Raw genomic sequence first — 14,818 nt, 5'->3', positions numbered from 1 at the left:
AGATCCTTCTACACACCTAAAAAAGCCCCAGGTTTGCAGAAAAATGTAAAAAAATAAAAATTGGAAGGGGTGTTAACTTTCCCTTGAATAATAGAAGCAGCACTGTAGCTTTAAGAAATGAATGCTCTGTTGGTGGCTGTGTTAGCGGTTGCTAGACAACAACAACAGTACTGCCAAGTTTCAGGCCTTGGTTTCTGTCAGTAAGGGGCATGGTCTTTTCCAGACTTGTTTAATCCAGGCCCAGTAGCAATCACTGCGAGGCCAGGCTGCTGCTAACTACTATTCAACAGCACCCAGAGTGGTGTAGTGGTTAGAGTTTCAGACTAGGAGAACCCAATTCAAATCCATGCTCTGCCATGGAAACAAGCAGGTGACTTTACACTAGTCATAGCGTCTCAGTCTGACATACCAGGGTTAGGCTGAGAAGCTCTGACTGTTGTAAGGATAGAATAGAGGACAGGAGAACAATGTGATAAACTTTGGGTCCCCAATATGGAGAACGGTGGGGTATAAATGAAGTAAATAATAAATACAGCTAGAAATGGGGAGCGGATTAAAGGGTAAGTTGGCTGATGTGGAAAAGAGACAAGGAAGCAGGGAAAGGGTGGAAATAGTATGGCAAGGGAAATACAGGGGGAAGTGAGGTGCCCTCCACAACTCCTTGTGGGTCCCCTGCTTGTTGTACATATATATTATACATACATTGTATGTGTGGAGATGACTTATCACTAAGCTAGAGAATCTGCTGTTTTCTTCTGCTACTGAATGAGTACTTCAAACTTCTTTTTAAAAAAAGATGTTTATCAATGTTCTATTCATACTGGTTACTTTATTATTTTAGTCAAAACACTTATGATAGCTTATGTGCTTCTGAAATCAACATGAAACAGAAATGTACCATAAGAAATGTTGGATGAGTTCACTTCTTCCAGAACTTTATTTCCACTTGTAGCTTAATGAGCAAAATCGGATAATGTGACCTGAAAGATGATAGTGTAATTAAAACTTCTTTTGCAGCCAGCCTATTTCCTTTTGCTATTTAAAGCAGTGTATTAGTAAAGGAGGAGTCTATTGTCCTCATTTCTTGACTTGAGTAATTTCCCAGTTTTTAAAAGCAAATCGCCACGTCAAAGGACAGGATTTCATTGCACGGTGCTGTGCAACTTCATAGATCAAAGCTGTTTTCTGAACAGTTTTGATTAACTATGAAGCCTCTCTGTTTTCAAAACTATTAAGTATATTAAGATAGTGCCAAGATGAATATGGAGATGACCCTAGGTCTGTTTTTAGACTTGCAGGGGGCCAAATTCTATCAACAATCAAGTCGCATTTGATAAAAGGCCAAAACAGCAGGGATCCCTTCTGTCGAGCAGTGGAGGAAGTTGTCCACGATTCGGATTTGAGGATTAAAAATATTATCAATTTTCAGCATGATGTTGTGGCAGCTAGCTCCACTGGAGTCAGCCCAGCCCGGGTAAGGGGCCTCCCTTTGTTCTTCTAATTTGCTTGATTTAAAAGATAGGAAATTTTGTTAATGCCCTGAAAGTAGACAGTAATTTAGTAATAACAGTATTGTTTTATGTAGCATGGCACCATCCAGTTTGGTAAATATTGCAGAAGGTATCTGCAATATTTGAGGCTTTCTCTCATGTGGCTTTGCAAGAATGTTTAACTTGGAAAATATTTCTGAAGAATTGTGGATGAAAAAGCTTAACTCCCTCTCCCCATCTTTCTAATGTTTATAATGCTAATGATCATGTATTACAATACAGTATCTTGATTTCTCTTGCCTCTTGGAACTGCTAAATAAACAAACAAACAAAAAACTTATCCAGGCAGTTTCTACCTTGATGTATTAGTTTCTCTTCATATTTGAATTCTGATTTTACTATTGTGTTAATACAGGCTGGTAGACAGTGGTAACTCTTAACACTGAGCGTTCTTTGGTCAGGTTTCCTAGTAACTCTGGGAGATCTTTGCCTTTCCATTTTTAATGCATGGGGCTTGACTCCCTTGCTAGAATCTTCTCTGCCTAAGGACCCCAAAGTCAGAAATGGATTATTTTGTGGTTTCTTCTCTTAACATGTGGCATCCTGTGGCCCAAATTATATGAATCTGTTATGTAACAGATGGGTTGATCTGTCCTGAAGGAGTTGTGTCTGATGACCATCTTCAGTTTGGTCACCTGAGATATGTACATATAAACATTTATCTTATACAAGTCCCAAACAAGTTGGAATTAGGAAGTATTCTGCTGAACTTTTTTGTAATGGACGCATCTTGTATTATCTGCTGATGAATTTAAACTAACTGGTAAGGTTGCCTGCTCTGGTTTGGGAGATACCTGGAGATTTTAGGGGTGGAGCCTGAGGAGGGTGGGGTTTGGAGACGGGAGGGACTTCAGTGGGGTACAATGCCATAGAGTCCAACTTCCAAAACAGCCATTTTATCCAGGTGAACTGACCTCTGTTGCCTGAAGATCAGATTGGAATAGTGGGAAATCTCCAGCCACTGCCTGAAGGCTGGCAACCCTACTAATTTGACATGTGGTGCAAGCCAGAGCTGGTCTACTCAGAAATATCTCATTTATTCAATAGGGCTTACTCCCAGGAAAGCGTCTTAAGAGTGCAGTGTAGGTAGGTTAGGGGTACTCCTCATGTAAAACTAACAATACTGTTCACTTTTAATTTCAGCCCAAACTACATGCTATAAACCATGACACTGTTTACTGTGGCAGAGATACTGTGAAGTTTTTCCAGATTTTTTTGGATGAAGCAGCTACCTACCTTCCTCCCACCAACAAAGCTGAATTATTATTTGATGATGAATTTGGGTCCCCCTCTACTCTGATGCTGTACAAGTAAGTGCTAAATGCTGAAAATCAAGTCAGCAAGGAGATGAGAACCAGAATGTTTATTTTATTTTTAAAGCCAAGGATTTGGGGCCTCACATAACAACTGTTTCCTTTGCAGAGATTGTCTTCCTGTACAAACAAAATATATACATTGTCACATGCAAACTGTGATTGGGGTGAGTGTATATAGATTGGGGTGCTGATGCACACAGCAGCTTTACTCTGTTCCTGAATGGAATAACTCTTGGGTGAGAGGATGGTGGGAATATTTAGTGTGTGCAAAGTATCAGTCTTAGAATCACCTACTAGCAAGGGGCAGTTAGATAAAAGGTGTCCTGTTGGTGGCTATTGGTGTCCACATCTTTGGTGTCCTTGGAGAAATCTTGATGCTACTAATATTTCAGTGAGAAAACCATAACTTTAATGGAACAATTAGCAAACTGGACATGTGGTGCAATGAAACAATAATGCACCAATAGTGGTCATTACAATCACACAGACAAAATATACCTACCCCCCCCCCCAAAAAAAAAAAGTTTCAGGTGGGGTAGCCCTGTTGGTCTGAAGCAGCAGAACAAAGATTGAGTCCAGTTGCACCTTTAAGACCAACACAGTTTTATTCTGGGTATAAGTTTTCATGTTCAATTAAAAAAAAATAACTCCAGTAGCACCTTTAAGATCAATGTTTATTCTGGGTATAAACATACCCAGAATAAAACTTTGTTGATATTAATGGTGCCACTGGACTCAAACTTTGTTCTTTCCCCCTAAAAAAGAAGGCAAATGTGTGCACAGCAACAGTCCCAAAAAGTCTTCTAGCTTCTAATGCTCATTTGGTCCATTGTAGCAGTCACAGTTGCAGGAGCTTCTATGCGCATCTGCATATTGCCTACTTACAAGAGCATTCGTTTCACAGCAAGTGTCTACTTGCACATCCATTTCTTGATGCCTTTAGATTAGTTCCTTGTCATTAAAATGAGTGAAACACTCAGACCACAAAGCTTTAGAATGCAGGCTGATCATTTAGGACAACATAGGTGATTTATTTGGATTTGGGTCATCTGCCATAAAATAATTCCTTTGGTTATTTAAAATCAGAAACTTGGAAACATACATATACACAATATGAAAACCTTAACCCAGAAAATGTGTAATATGTGTACTTATCATCATCATTGCTAACAGTTCACTTAAACATTAATGCAGATCTCCAGCACAACCCAGCGGATCTTCTCCAAAAGCTTTAAGAGAACGGATTCAAAGAGCAGTAGATAGAAGAAAACTTAAGGTACAGTAACGGCAGTAGATTCAGGAGGGACAAAAGGAAATACTTCTTTACACAACAAGTGATTAAAACATGGAATTTGCTGCTAGAGGATGTCGTGATGGCCACAGGCATAGACAGCTTTAAAAGGAGATTAGACAGATTCATGGATGATAGCTCTATCAGTGGTTACTAGCCATGATGACTGAAAACCTAAAAATTAATAAATATGAGACTTTGCAGGGCTTTTTTTTTTAGCAGGAAGTAGGAATGCACAGGAATGTAGTTGTCTGGCTTGGCACCAGGGGGTGTGGCCTAATATTCAAATGAGTTTGTGCTGGGTTTTTTCTATAGAAAAACCATGTGTGGAACAATAGTAGTATCAGAGGGTGTGGTCTAATATGCAAATGAGGCCCTGGTAGGGCTTTGCTTAACTAACCTGTGGCCTGATTATAATATTTTACGGCCTGCACTGCATTCTTGATACAAATCCATTATTCTCCTGTCATCTTTCCCTAGGGTTGCCAAGTCCAATTCAAGAAATATCTGGGGACTTTGGGGGTGGAGCCAGGAACAAGGGTGTGACAAGCATAATTGAACTCCAAGGGAGTTCTGACCATCACATTTAAAGGGACAGCACACCTTTTTAAATGTCTTCCTTCCATAGGAAATAATGAAGGATAGGGGCACCTTCTTTTGGGGCTCATAGAATTGGACTCCCGGGTCCAATCATTTTGAAAATTGGGGGGTACTTTGGGGAGAAGCACTAGATACTATACTGCCTCTACCTCAAAAAACAGCCCCCCCCCAGAGCCCCCGAAACCACCGATCAATTCCCCATTATACCCTATGAGAATCGATCTCCACATAGGGAATAATGAAGTGCTCAGCAGACGTTTCCCCTCCCCCTTTCTGGCGACTCTGAAGTGAGGGATTGGCCTCTCTACTCACAAGTTGCTGCCAACTTCTCCAAAGTAACACAGACATACCATTCCAAGAGGAAGCCTTTTAATCGGAGACTGAAGCCTCCGGAGGGAGAAAGGCACATGGTCCTCTGGGGGCGGGGCTTTTCCCCGCCGGCCAGCTGACTGGGAGCGGGAAGGAGCCTGGGAAAGCAGAAGAACTCCTGCTGGGACCTGGGGATTGGCAAGCCTATCTTTCCCATATCAGGTATTATATTCCATTTAACTAGCGTAATGTTTCTTAGGATTTTACTCTGTACTGAAATCTTTTTTTAAATGTAAAGCAGAGCATTTCAATTTGTCCTGTGAAAATTGTTTTTGTTCATTTTTTCTGTAGGAAAAACTAGGTCTGGATCTGAGCAGTACTTTTAGTTCTCCCCAAGGTTGTTGCTGCAGGCCTTTGTTATACTACTTAGTTATTCCTGTGGAAGTATAGTTGTAGTGGTTCAAAAAGAAAAACATACAATGAAGGATTGAAGAGAAATATAACATTTTAAACTTCTTTCTGTGGATCTCTATGACAGTAGTTCCTGTGTAGAAAATGGCAGCTTTGGTGGGAGGGATCTGTGACATCACATGCCTATTAAAATTCCAGGAGTTTCCCAGGCCAGATTTGATAACTCCTATCACCCAGTATAGTGTTCCACAAAGATCTTACATAGCATTGAAACTGAGGACAGAAGACGATACAAGCATTATATGAAAGATGCTGCAACTCTATTTCTTGTATAGTCATTGTACATGACTTAAGGCTGCCAACTCTGGAGTAGGAAATTTCTAGAAATTTGGGGGGAGGGGTTTGGGGAGGTTGGGGACCTCAGCGCGGTATAATGCCATATAGTCCACCCTCCGAAGTAGCCATTTCCACCAGGGAAACTAATTTCTGTAGCGTAGAGATCAGTTGTAATTCTGGGAGATCTCCAAGTTCTGCCTGATGATTGGCAACCTTATCTTGTGTCATGTCAGACCCAAGCATCAGCAAGTGTGGGCCTTTAATAAGCCAGGCTTCTCATCAGCTTGGGAGAGAAAAGCACTGGCTGTATAGAGCAGCTACTGAAAGGATGCCAATACCTCTTTTGGCTTGCATGAGTCAGAAAGAAGGTCATAGTGACACTGGGAGAGATAGCTACAGGTGCATTTTAGATTCTCAGGTAGTTCAAAACAACCACCTTCTGAGAGCCAGTCTGGTGTAGTGGTTAAGTGTGCGGACTCTTATCTGGGAGAACCGGGTTTGATTCCCCACTCCTCCACTTGCACCTGCTGGGATGGCCTTGGGTCAGCCATATCTCTGGCAGAGGTTGTCCTTGAAAGGGCAACTGCTGTGAGAGTTCTCTTAGCCCCACCCACCTCACAGGGGTGGGGGAGGAAGATAAAGGAGATTGTGAGCCACTCTGAGATTTGGAGTGGAGGGTGGGATATAAATCCAACATCATCTTCTTTTTCTTTTTTCAGGCCTTGGGTGGCAATTCAAGCAGGTAGCTTATTGAATATCTGGTGGGATACATTGGTTTTGTGAGTTACAGGTTCCACAGGTGAAGGGTCTTGTCTTAGGATTGCTTCTTTCATTTTGCCCTCATTTATTTGGCTTTTTTCAATTTCTGTGATTGCTTCTCTTGACATAGCCTTTGTGGGTTTTGCAGCATAGTTCCATGACAGTGCCACATAAATTATACCCTCAGGCAGGGCTTTTTTGTAGCAAGAACTCCTTTGCATATTAGACCACACCTCCTTGATGTAGCCAATCCTCCAAGAGCTTACAGGACTCTTAGTACAGGGCCTACTGTAAGCTCCAGGAGGATTGGCTACATCAGGGATGTGTGACCTAATATGCAAAGGAGATCCTGCTACAAAAAAGCCCTGCATTCAGGGATGTGTGTGTGTGTTGCTACCACAAGTTTAAATTTGTGTCTCATCAGAACAGCCAGGCAACAGAATGAGTGTGCTGTTTGTGAGCTTTGGATTCCTGTGATAGTCCTGACTATTAACCTCAGGCGGCGCCAAAATTTTACATAGCTGTGTATTCCGGTGTTGTCAATGCCATAATTGCAATTTTTGGTTTCTTGAATAGCTGGTGCCTTGTAACTGTTTCTGCAAATTAGAAACCTACCTTTCTTTTTAGTATTGTACCTGGTGTACCATTAGTGTTTGTGCAGAACTCATATGAGTGTCAAACTTCAGATTTGACAATTATAGACCTATTTTGTGTTCAAGTATTTCTCCAGGGAACCTAATAATCTTATACATTTGTTTCAGCTTCAGATTTTAGGAATTAGGCATAACACAGGAGCCCCCCAAGAAAATGTGAGGTTTTAAAAGTTATTATTTGGCATTCTGTTGCCCTCTGCGAGTATAAACAGCCTGCACATTTGGCTTGGTTAGATTCTGCTATGCTGCAGGAGTTTCTTACTGATACCATGGTTTGAGGGGAAGCAAGGGTTGAGGCAGCGTCTCCATACGGGCCTTGAGGGCTAGGTGATCTGACCATGGTACCGCCTCCACCGCGATATCGTTCACCCGAATCCCGGACGCAAAGATCAAGTCTAGTATGTGCCCTGCCTGATGCGTAGGAGTCGTAACAAATTGAGAGAGTCCCAGTGTCGCCATGGAAGACACTAGATCCATTGCCCAATTGGAGGCCACATCGTCAGCATGGACATTGAAGTCACCCAGGACCATAAGCCCTGGGTACTCCAACGCCCAGCCCGCCACCGCCTCCATCAGGGATAGTAAGGCGCTGGCTGGTGCGTTAGGCGGACGGTACACCAGCCAGATTGCCAACCCCTCTCCGACATCCCACGCCAGACTGGCACACTCAATCCCATCGATCGTTGGGGCCGGGAGAGCCCGGAAGGAGTAACCCTCCCGTATGAATAACGCCACCCCTCCCCCCCGCCCACTAGTCCATGATTGGTGAAAGACCGAGTAACCCGGGGGGGGTGGTCATCTGGGAGAGAGCCTCCGTCTCCCCCTCTCGCACCCAGGTCTCGGTCATGCAAGCCAGGTCCACATCCTGCCGAAGCAGGAATTCCCTAAGGATCTCGGTCTTATTATTTACGGACCTGGCGTTGCATAACACCAGTGACGGGAGCGGGCAGTTCCTCTTGGCCCCACTACCTGTCACCGTTGGGATGGGAAGTAGACTGGAAAGGGGCCGAGCACTGTTTTGTCTCCACCTCCTTCCCTTGCACTTCTGTCTATTCCCACCGTCATACCTTCCCCTCCCCAGGAGCACTGGGATTCCCGGTCGGGCATCCACACCTATGCCCTGGTATGATCTTATTAATAATAGTAGGATGGCCGCACAAACCTAACTGGATTGTCTCAGTTTACAGCTTAAATCCCTAGCCCACCCTCCACCTTCAGTCCCCTGGTTGTCTGACACACTATAATTTAATCAAATTTAATTAATATCAAATTAACATATTTTAGTGTTTGAAATATGTTAATGTTAGCTACCTTGGGGACTTGGAGTTAACATATGAATATATGAAGCTGCCTTATACTGAATCAGACCTTTGGTCCATCAAAGTCAGTATTGTCTACTCAGACTGGCAGCAGCTCCCCAGGGTCTCAAGCTGAGGTTTTTCACGCCTATTTGCCTGGACCCTTTTTAGTTGGAAATTCCAGGGATTGAACCTGGGACCTTCTGCTTACCAAGCAGATGCTCTACCAATGAGCCACCATCCCTCCTCAAAGTTGGTTTGAAAGACAGTACAGAAATGCTTTAAATGATTTTTTTTGAAAATTTACTAAAATTAGAAGGGTGTAACTGTGTTTAGCATTGCAATGTTAGTCTGAAATTTAAATTTTTGTGGGGAAGTATAATGTTTGTTCTCTTAGGTCTCTTAGTATGTATGGGCATCTTTAAGAAACAGGACCTCCAATGAGGTTGGGGGTATTTAGAAAAAAATCAGTTGTGTGAAAAAATTACCTTTAACACTATATTTGTGAATGGTGAATTTTATATAAAAATGAAAGAGCTAGTTTACACATGCTATATAGTTTACTTTCTGTGCAAAAGAATTCAAAACCCCCTTTGCAGTGTTTTTAGCTGATCATAATTGTTGCTCTTTCCCTTTAGTTGAAACAACCTTTAATTCGGTCTCAATTTGCTTGCACCTACAAAGATGACCAAATATTTGAAAAGAAGGATCATTCCTTCAGTACTAGTCAAATCCCAACATGTGTACATCCAGCACCCAAAGAAAGGACAGCTCTGTGCCCTCGAGATGAATCAAGTGCAGGTAAAAAAATATTGATTCCACAGTAAGCTACTCAAAAACTTCTTTCCATTCCCCCCTTCAAAGTTGCACCTATTTAATAAACTGAAAGGATTAACGTCAGTGCTATGCTATGCAGAGCTTGTTAACTTAAATGAATTTAGAAGTGAGTAACTCTGTCTAGGATGACACTGTGAGTTGCCTAAGGTTGCAGTCCTAGGAACACTTTCCAAGGAGACTCAAGACCCATTGAGCAAAATAAGGCTTGCTTCTGAATAGGCCGGTTTAGGTTTACTCTGCAATTCAAATTAATCTAAGTCAAACTGACCACTTCTAAGAGCTTCATTTAACCACAGACATTCAAGTGTTAAAATCTTTTAGGCTCTACTGCTGCAGAAAACAGCATTGCTTTATTAGCACTGGTATTTACAAGTATCTTGCATCCATTTAATCTTCTGCAAGCAAATAATTGCTGTATCTGCATTTCTAATTACCATCTAATGGAGAAGTCTGGAATGCACAGTCACCGTGATAGCAGCAAGTAGGAAGATACCCTCTGGTCTCTGGAATGGCTGCTATTTGGTCAGTGGACATTAGGGTCACCCTTTATGCTGGTCCTCTTGTGCATGCCAAAGTAAAATTAGTACTGCTCAAATGCAAGACAAAATAACTTGGGAGACTGTCCCCTTATAGAGTTGTGCTCCAAACATTTTTTTGAGAACATTTTAAAATTCCAAGGAGTTTTAAGACCTGCTGTCTATCACTGTAGCAAACCGAAGAACAACAATTATTTTCAAAGGCAATGTATGGCTAATATTGAATTTAATTTGTTTTGCTTAAAAACAGTTGTGTGATACTTTATAGGTTTTAGTTACTTAACATTTAGTTTTTCCTATCCTTTGATTTCTGTGTGTGTGTGTTCATTTCCTGGAGCGTTGTTGAAATGTTATTCTCTTAACCAACAGAATGCCTTCGTTCCCATCTTGCAAGTGCTGCGCTTGGAACTAGTTCTGGAAATGTTCATCAGAATGGAAGCATAAGTAAAGAAATAGGAAAATCCACTTGTCAGCCAAGAAACGAGAGCTCAAAGAGGAAGCAGGTGGATAGGACTAGTGAAAATGTCATATGCACTAATGAAAATGAATCACTTCAACACATACATAGAAAGAGACCAAAGGCTGTGGAGAAATGCCAGAATAGTTTGGACAGCAAAATAAAAGGAGCAGGAAAATGTAACAAAATTGCCGCAAAAAACAAACTGATTGACGGTCAAGCAAAGCTAACTCATTTCTTTAAATTGTGAATGTTGTCCTTGTGTGTTACTTATGGGAACCATTAATGGCCCTGAAATCTTGGGAGAGAAGCAAGCATCAGCTGGATGATCATCTTGTTTTTGTTATGATTACAAACTACTGAGCAAGGTTAATGTAGGGACAGTATTTAGACAACCAGATCAATGCTTTTTGCAGAATTATCAGTTTTAATAATGCAATATAATCAGTACAGTTATTTGATCATGTGTTATTGTTCTGACATAGAAATACTTAGGCACCTCGTACACCGCAAAATACACATACACAGTAAACATTTAAACTACAGTGTCATTTAATTTTGATGAAAATGGTTCTCTTTGTTCCAAACGTCATCCTGCAGTTGTGCTTCAGACTTGCCAGCATGGTCGATAGACTCTTCCCAGCATACACCTGAGCACTGCACAAAACACCCCCAGTTTTGGTTTGTCAGTAAAACAGTTAGCTGGCCTATAATGTTTGTGATAAACTGGAGTTTGAATGCACTTTCATCACTAATGGAGTGTTGTATATTTCACTGACTTTCCCCCCTCTGCTTCAGGTATTTGGATATGTTTATCTAATAAATGTTTATTTAGAAACAGCCATGATATTAATGTTTTGATTAACAGTTATATGAATGCACTGAAGCCATCCAGTGACGTCTGAAATAATCTGAAAATTATACTTACTATCAAAATCTCTTCTTCCAATAGGTAATTTAGCTGAATTTTCATCATCTCCCGTCTCTCTCCTTTCCTGTATCGATTCTATACTTTGAACTTCAGCTTCAGCTGGAAAAGCCACAGGTTCCTCCAGCGAAAAATAAGGAGGCAGGTTCAGTGGTCGGCTGTGGCTTATGTCATGGTGCTTAGAGCCTATGTTCTGTATTTTGAAGAAAACATGAACTTGAAATTTAATGAGACAATGTTAATAATGGCATCCAAATATGTAGAAGAAGACTGCAGATTTATACCCCATCCTTCTCTCTGAATCAGAGACTCAGAGTGGCTTACAATCTCCTTTATCTTCTCCCCCCACAACAGACACCCTGTGAGGTGGGTGGGGCTGAGGACTCTCACAGCAGCTGCCCTTTCAAGGACAACTCCTGTGAAAGCTACGGCTAACCCAAGGCCATTCCAGCAGGTGCAAGTGGAGGAGTGGAGAATCAAACCTGGTTCTCCTAGATAAAAGTCCACTCACTTAACCACTACACCAAACTGGCACCAATACACCAAATGTAAAAGTGCTTCAGAGGCCTCCATACACACACCCCCAAGTCCCCCAGGGGCTTTCTGATCATAGCTTTTCATGCTTTTTCAAAAGCTGCTTCTGGACAGAAAACCAGGGAAGCCCAATATACAGAAGCATATGGGTGTATTTGGAACCCAGCAGTTATCTAAAGTTGGAAACATCTGCCTTCAGTGTAGATCCATGAGACCAGATTTTGTAGAGCAACATATGTGTACCCTAGCCCATATCTCATAATATTATACCATATCCCATAATATTAATGGATCAGGATGGCACCCTAAAGAGTGTGGTTTTGTTTGTCCTCAATTAGAGCATTAAATAGTCCAGTTTAGCCCAAATGTGTCATAGCTTGGAATCTAAGCAGGGTTAGCCCTGGTTAGAACTTGGATGAGAGATCACCAAGAAAGGCAGGGGTTGCTATGTGGAGGAAGGTAATTGCAAACCAACTACTTCTGAATGTCTCTTGCCTTGAAAATCCTAGGGGATCTCCATAAGTCAGCAGTGACTTTATGGCATTTTATACTACCACAGCATTAGGAGTATTTGTTAATGGAAAAAGGAGACTTTATAAAAAAAATTGTTTTACTAAGACACTTTGAAATTTAATACAGGTTGAGCTAATGAGTGCAATCCAAAGCAGAGTTACCCACTTCTGAATCCGCTGAAGTCAATGCGCATAGAGGGATTGGATTGTGCTACAAGGCAGCAGTTGCCATTCAGAGAAATACATTTAAAGTTTTCAAACGTACTTGTTATTGATATTTAATGAGATTTCATGTTGGGAGTGTAAACTCTTCAGTCTCGGTCCCAGTGGCATAAATGAAATAATCCCTCCATTGTAGCCCTAAACAGAGCTCCACCATTCTAAGCCCATTGTTTTTAATGGATTCAGAAGGGCATAACTCTGCTAATAAATGGATTATTTCAGCTGTGCCACAAATGAGTTTTAAACACAATTGCTAAAAAGAGGAAACTCACAGAGAACTTTGGGGTTCCATCATCCTCTTCATTCAGAAAACTGCTGTCCTCAATTTTGTAATGTTCAAGAGAAGATGCAGGCCGTGACTTCTCGGCTTTGCCGGCATTCTGGATTACTTTTCCAAGGTTGAATGTACTTAATAGCATGTTGTCTTCTGCTTTTCGCACCGACTTTGAAACAGAAAGTAAGAAACCTTGAGAAAAGAGAGAGAAAATTAGTATTAACACATAGGATGAGAAACGCATTCTGAAATGCTTAATGAGTGCATAGAAGTGCATCAAACTCAAATTTTATTTGAGAGAAGCTTCCTTGGGAAATTAAATGTTTTCTGCTGGGAAAGCTATCTTTATATAACCTGGAGAATGAATAGAAACCACTTCAGTGGCTTACTTACTGTTCAAATGGCCATTAGGGCGATCTTTTGCATATTATTAAGTTTCTTTCATTTTAAACCATGGGTGGTGAGCTTCCTTATTGTAATCTTAAAATATTTTGGATTATCGTATGTCAATCTCTGTAACCATCTTTTTCAAAATGGACCTTATTTTCCACTCAAGACAATTTCAGAAAAGGTCTAATTTGCACATGTGTGGAGGAAAGAGAGGAAATCCTGCTCTATAATGCCGCATGTAAAAACAATGTAGGAACAAGATGCTCTACAAGGAAAGGCTAAAGTGAGTGAGGCTTTCCAGTGTAGAAAAAGTCAGCTAAATGAGTTAGATATAATACAGAAGTATAATGTTGGGAATATGATGGGGAGGACAGGAAAGAAATATGTTATTCCTTTTTCGTAATATTAGAAGTGGTAGGTGCTTTTTGGTTTGTAGCAGGCTCAGGAAACACAAAAGGAGGTGCAGCAGATATCACAGAAACTCATATTCCCTGGGAATGAAGTATGACCATCAGCTTGTAATTCTGTCCCTCCTACCCCTTACAGTCCTGAATTATTCTCTGGTATAGACTACATCTGAACCAGGGAAGAATTCCCCACTTACTTTATGATGGCACTAGCCAGCTAGTAGCCACAGAGTCTCCTTGTGGAATCCTTCTTAACCCCCAACCCTTGACTCAGTTCAGTCCAGATTCAGGCCTGGGTTCTAAGATGTGATGGCTTTAGTTGCACTGTTTTAAAGTTGCACAGAGACAGTCATCACTGTTGTTCTGTGTTGACCACTCCAGCTTACTATTTCAGTTAGAAAACGGAGTTGTTATTAGGAGAGCAGCTTTTTGGTGGTTTTGGTCTTTTCTGTCTAATTAAACACTTTCCACTGGAGAAGCAGAATTAACAGGGTGAGATTTGTCTTGGGAGTGGGAGTGCCATACTGTCTCACCCATGCTTTTCAATACTTAAATGAGGCTACTGAATGAGGTTATCCAGAGTGTCAATATGCAGATGACACCCAGCTTGATATTTCATCATATAAGCCTCCAGATGTGTCTGGCTTGACTCTGAACTTATGCTTTGAAACCATGGTGGGGTGCTTAAGGCAGAGCAAGCTGAATCTGAATCCAGAAAAGACAGCCACGATGCTAGTAGGGAAGGATGATATTTTAGATGGATTGGAACCATTTGTAGTAGATTATGCTGAGTTAAAAACTATAGAGAACTATATATTTTGGGGGGTGCGGTTGTGTGTGTGCACGCCTGCACCTGGAAGTCATGGTGACCTCTGTTGACTGATTCCTACTTGAGGTCTGGAGAACATTCAGAGAAGTGGCTGAATAAAGCCTGCCCCTGTCCTCCTGACTGCTGGTATTTCAAGGAGGTCTCCCATCCAAGTACTAGCTAGAGTTGACCCTGCTTAGCTTCCAGAATCTGGCAAGATCAGGTTTGCCTGGGCTATTCAGGTCAGGGCGAGCATTGTGTATATTTATTATAAAAGGACAAGGACTGGGGACTCCTAACGGGCTGAAACTTTTAGAGAACTGGAAAAAGTGATGACAGCAGCACTGGCACTGGCTCACCAGATGTACAAAAGCTATTTATGCTGAATAT

General features: G+C 41.5%; 2 protein-coding genes across 3 annotated transcripts in view; one reads left to right on the top strand and one right to left on the bottom strand.

Annotated features, from left to right (window-relative positions):
- The window catches only part of PARPBP (PARP1 binding protein), a 59,596-nt gene extending 48,403 nt beyond the window's left edge, over positions 1-11,193 (top strand). For both annotated transcript variants that reach the window (XM_060245611.1, XM_060245610.1), the window contains 5 exons: positions 1,291-1,474; positions 2,694-2,860; positions 4,061-4,142; positions 9,162-9,324; positions 10,266-11,193. In XM_060245611.1, the coding sequence (XP_060101594.1) occupies positions 1,291-1,474; positions 2,694-2,860; positions 4,061-4,142; positions 9,162-9,324; positions 10,266-10,603 (934 nt within the window). In that variant the 3' untranslated portion in view covers positions 10,604-11,193. The remainder of the gene's footprint in view (positions 1-1,290; positions 1,475-2,693; positions 2,861-4,060; positions 4,143-9,161; positions 9,325-10,265) is intronic.
- On the bottom strand, positions 10,761-13,155 carry PMCH (pro-melanin concentrating hormone). The gene is made up of 3 exons (XM_060245612.1): positions 12,822-13,155; positions 11,282-11,474; positions 10,761-11,010 (listed from the first exon to the last, which is right to left on the bottom strand). Exons 1-3 carry the CDS (start codon positions 13,098-13,100, stop codon positions 10,961-10,963), a joined length of 522 nt encoding a protein of 173 aa, XP_060101595.1. The 5' UTR covers positions 13,101-13,155; the 3' UTR covers positions 10,761-10,960.
- Positions 13,156-14,818: the final 1,663 nt, after the last annotated feature.

Source organism: Heteronotia binoei, chromosome 8, assembly GCF_032191835.1.
Source record: "Heteronotia binoei isolate CCM8104 ecotype False Entrance Well chromosome 8, APGP_CSIRO_Hbin_v1, whole genome shotgun sequence".
Lineage (NCBI taxonomy): Eukaryota > Metazoa > Chordata > Lepidosauria > Squamata > Gekkonidae > Heteronotia > Heteronotia binoei.
This window is presented reverse-complemented; position numbering and strand designations above follow the sequence as displayed.

Coding starts and splice junctions, on each gene's coding strand:
- PMCH (XM_060245612.1), bottom strand. CDS start 13,100: ATGCACTTCTATGCACTCATTAAGCATTTCAGAATGCGTTTCTCATCC. Junction 11,475..12,821: donor ATGGAACCCCAAAGTTCTCT/GTGAGTTTCCTC, acceptor TTCAAAATACAG/AACATAGGCTCTAAGCACCA. Junction 11,011..11,281: donor TGGAAGAAGAGATTTTGATA/GTAAGTATAATT, acceptor TGTTTTGTGCAG/TGCTCAGGTGTATGCTGGGA.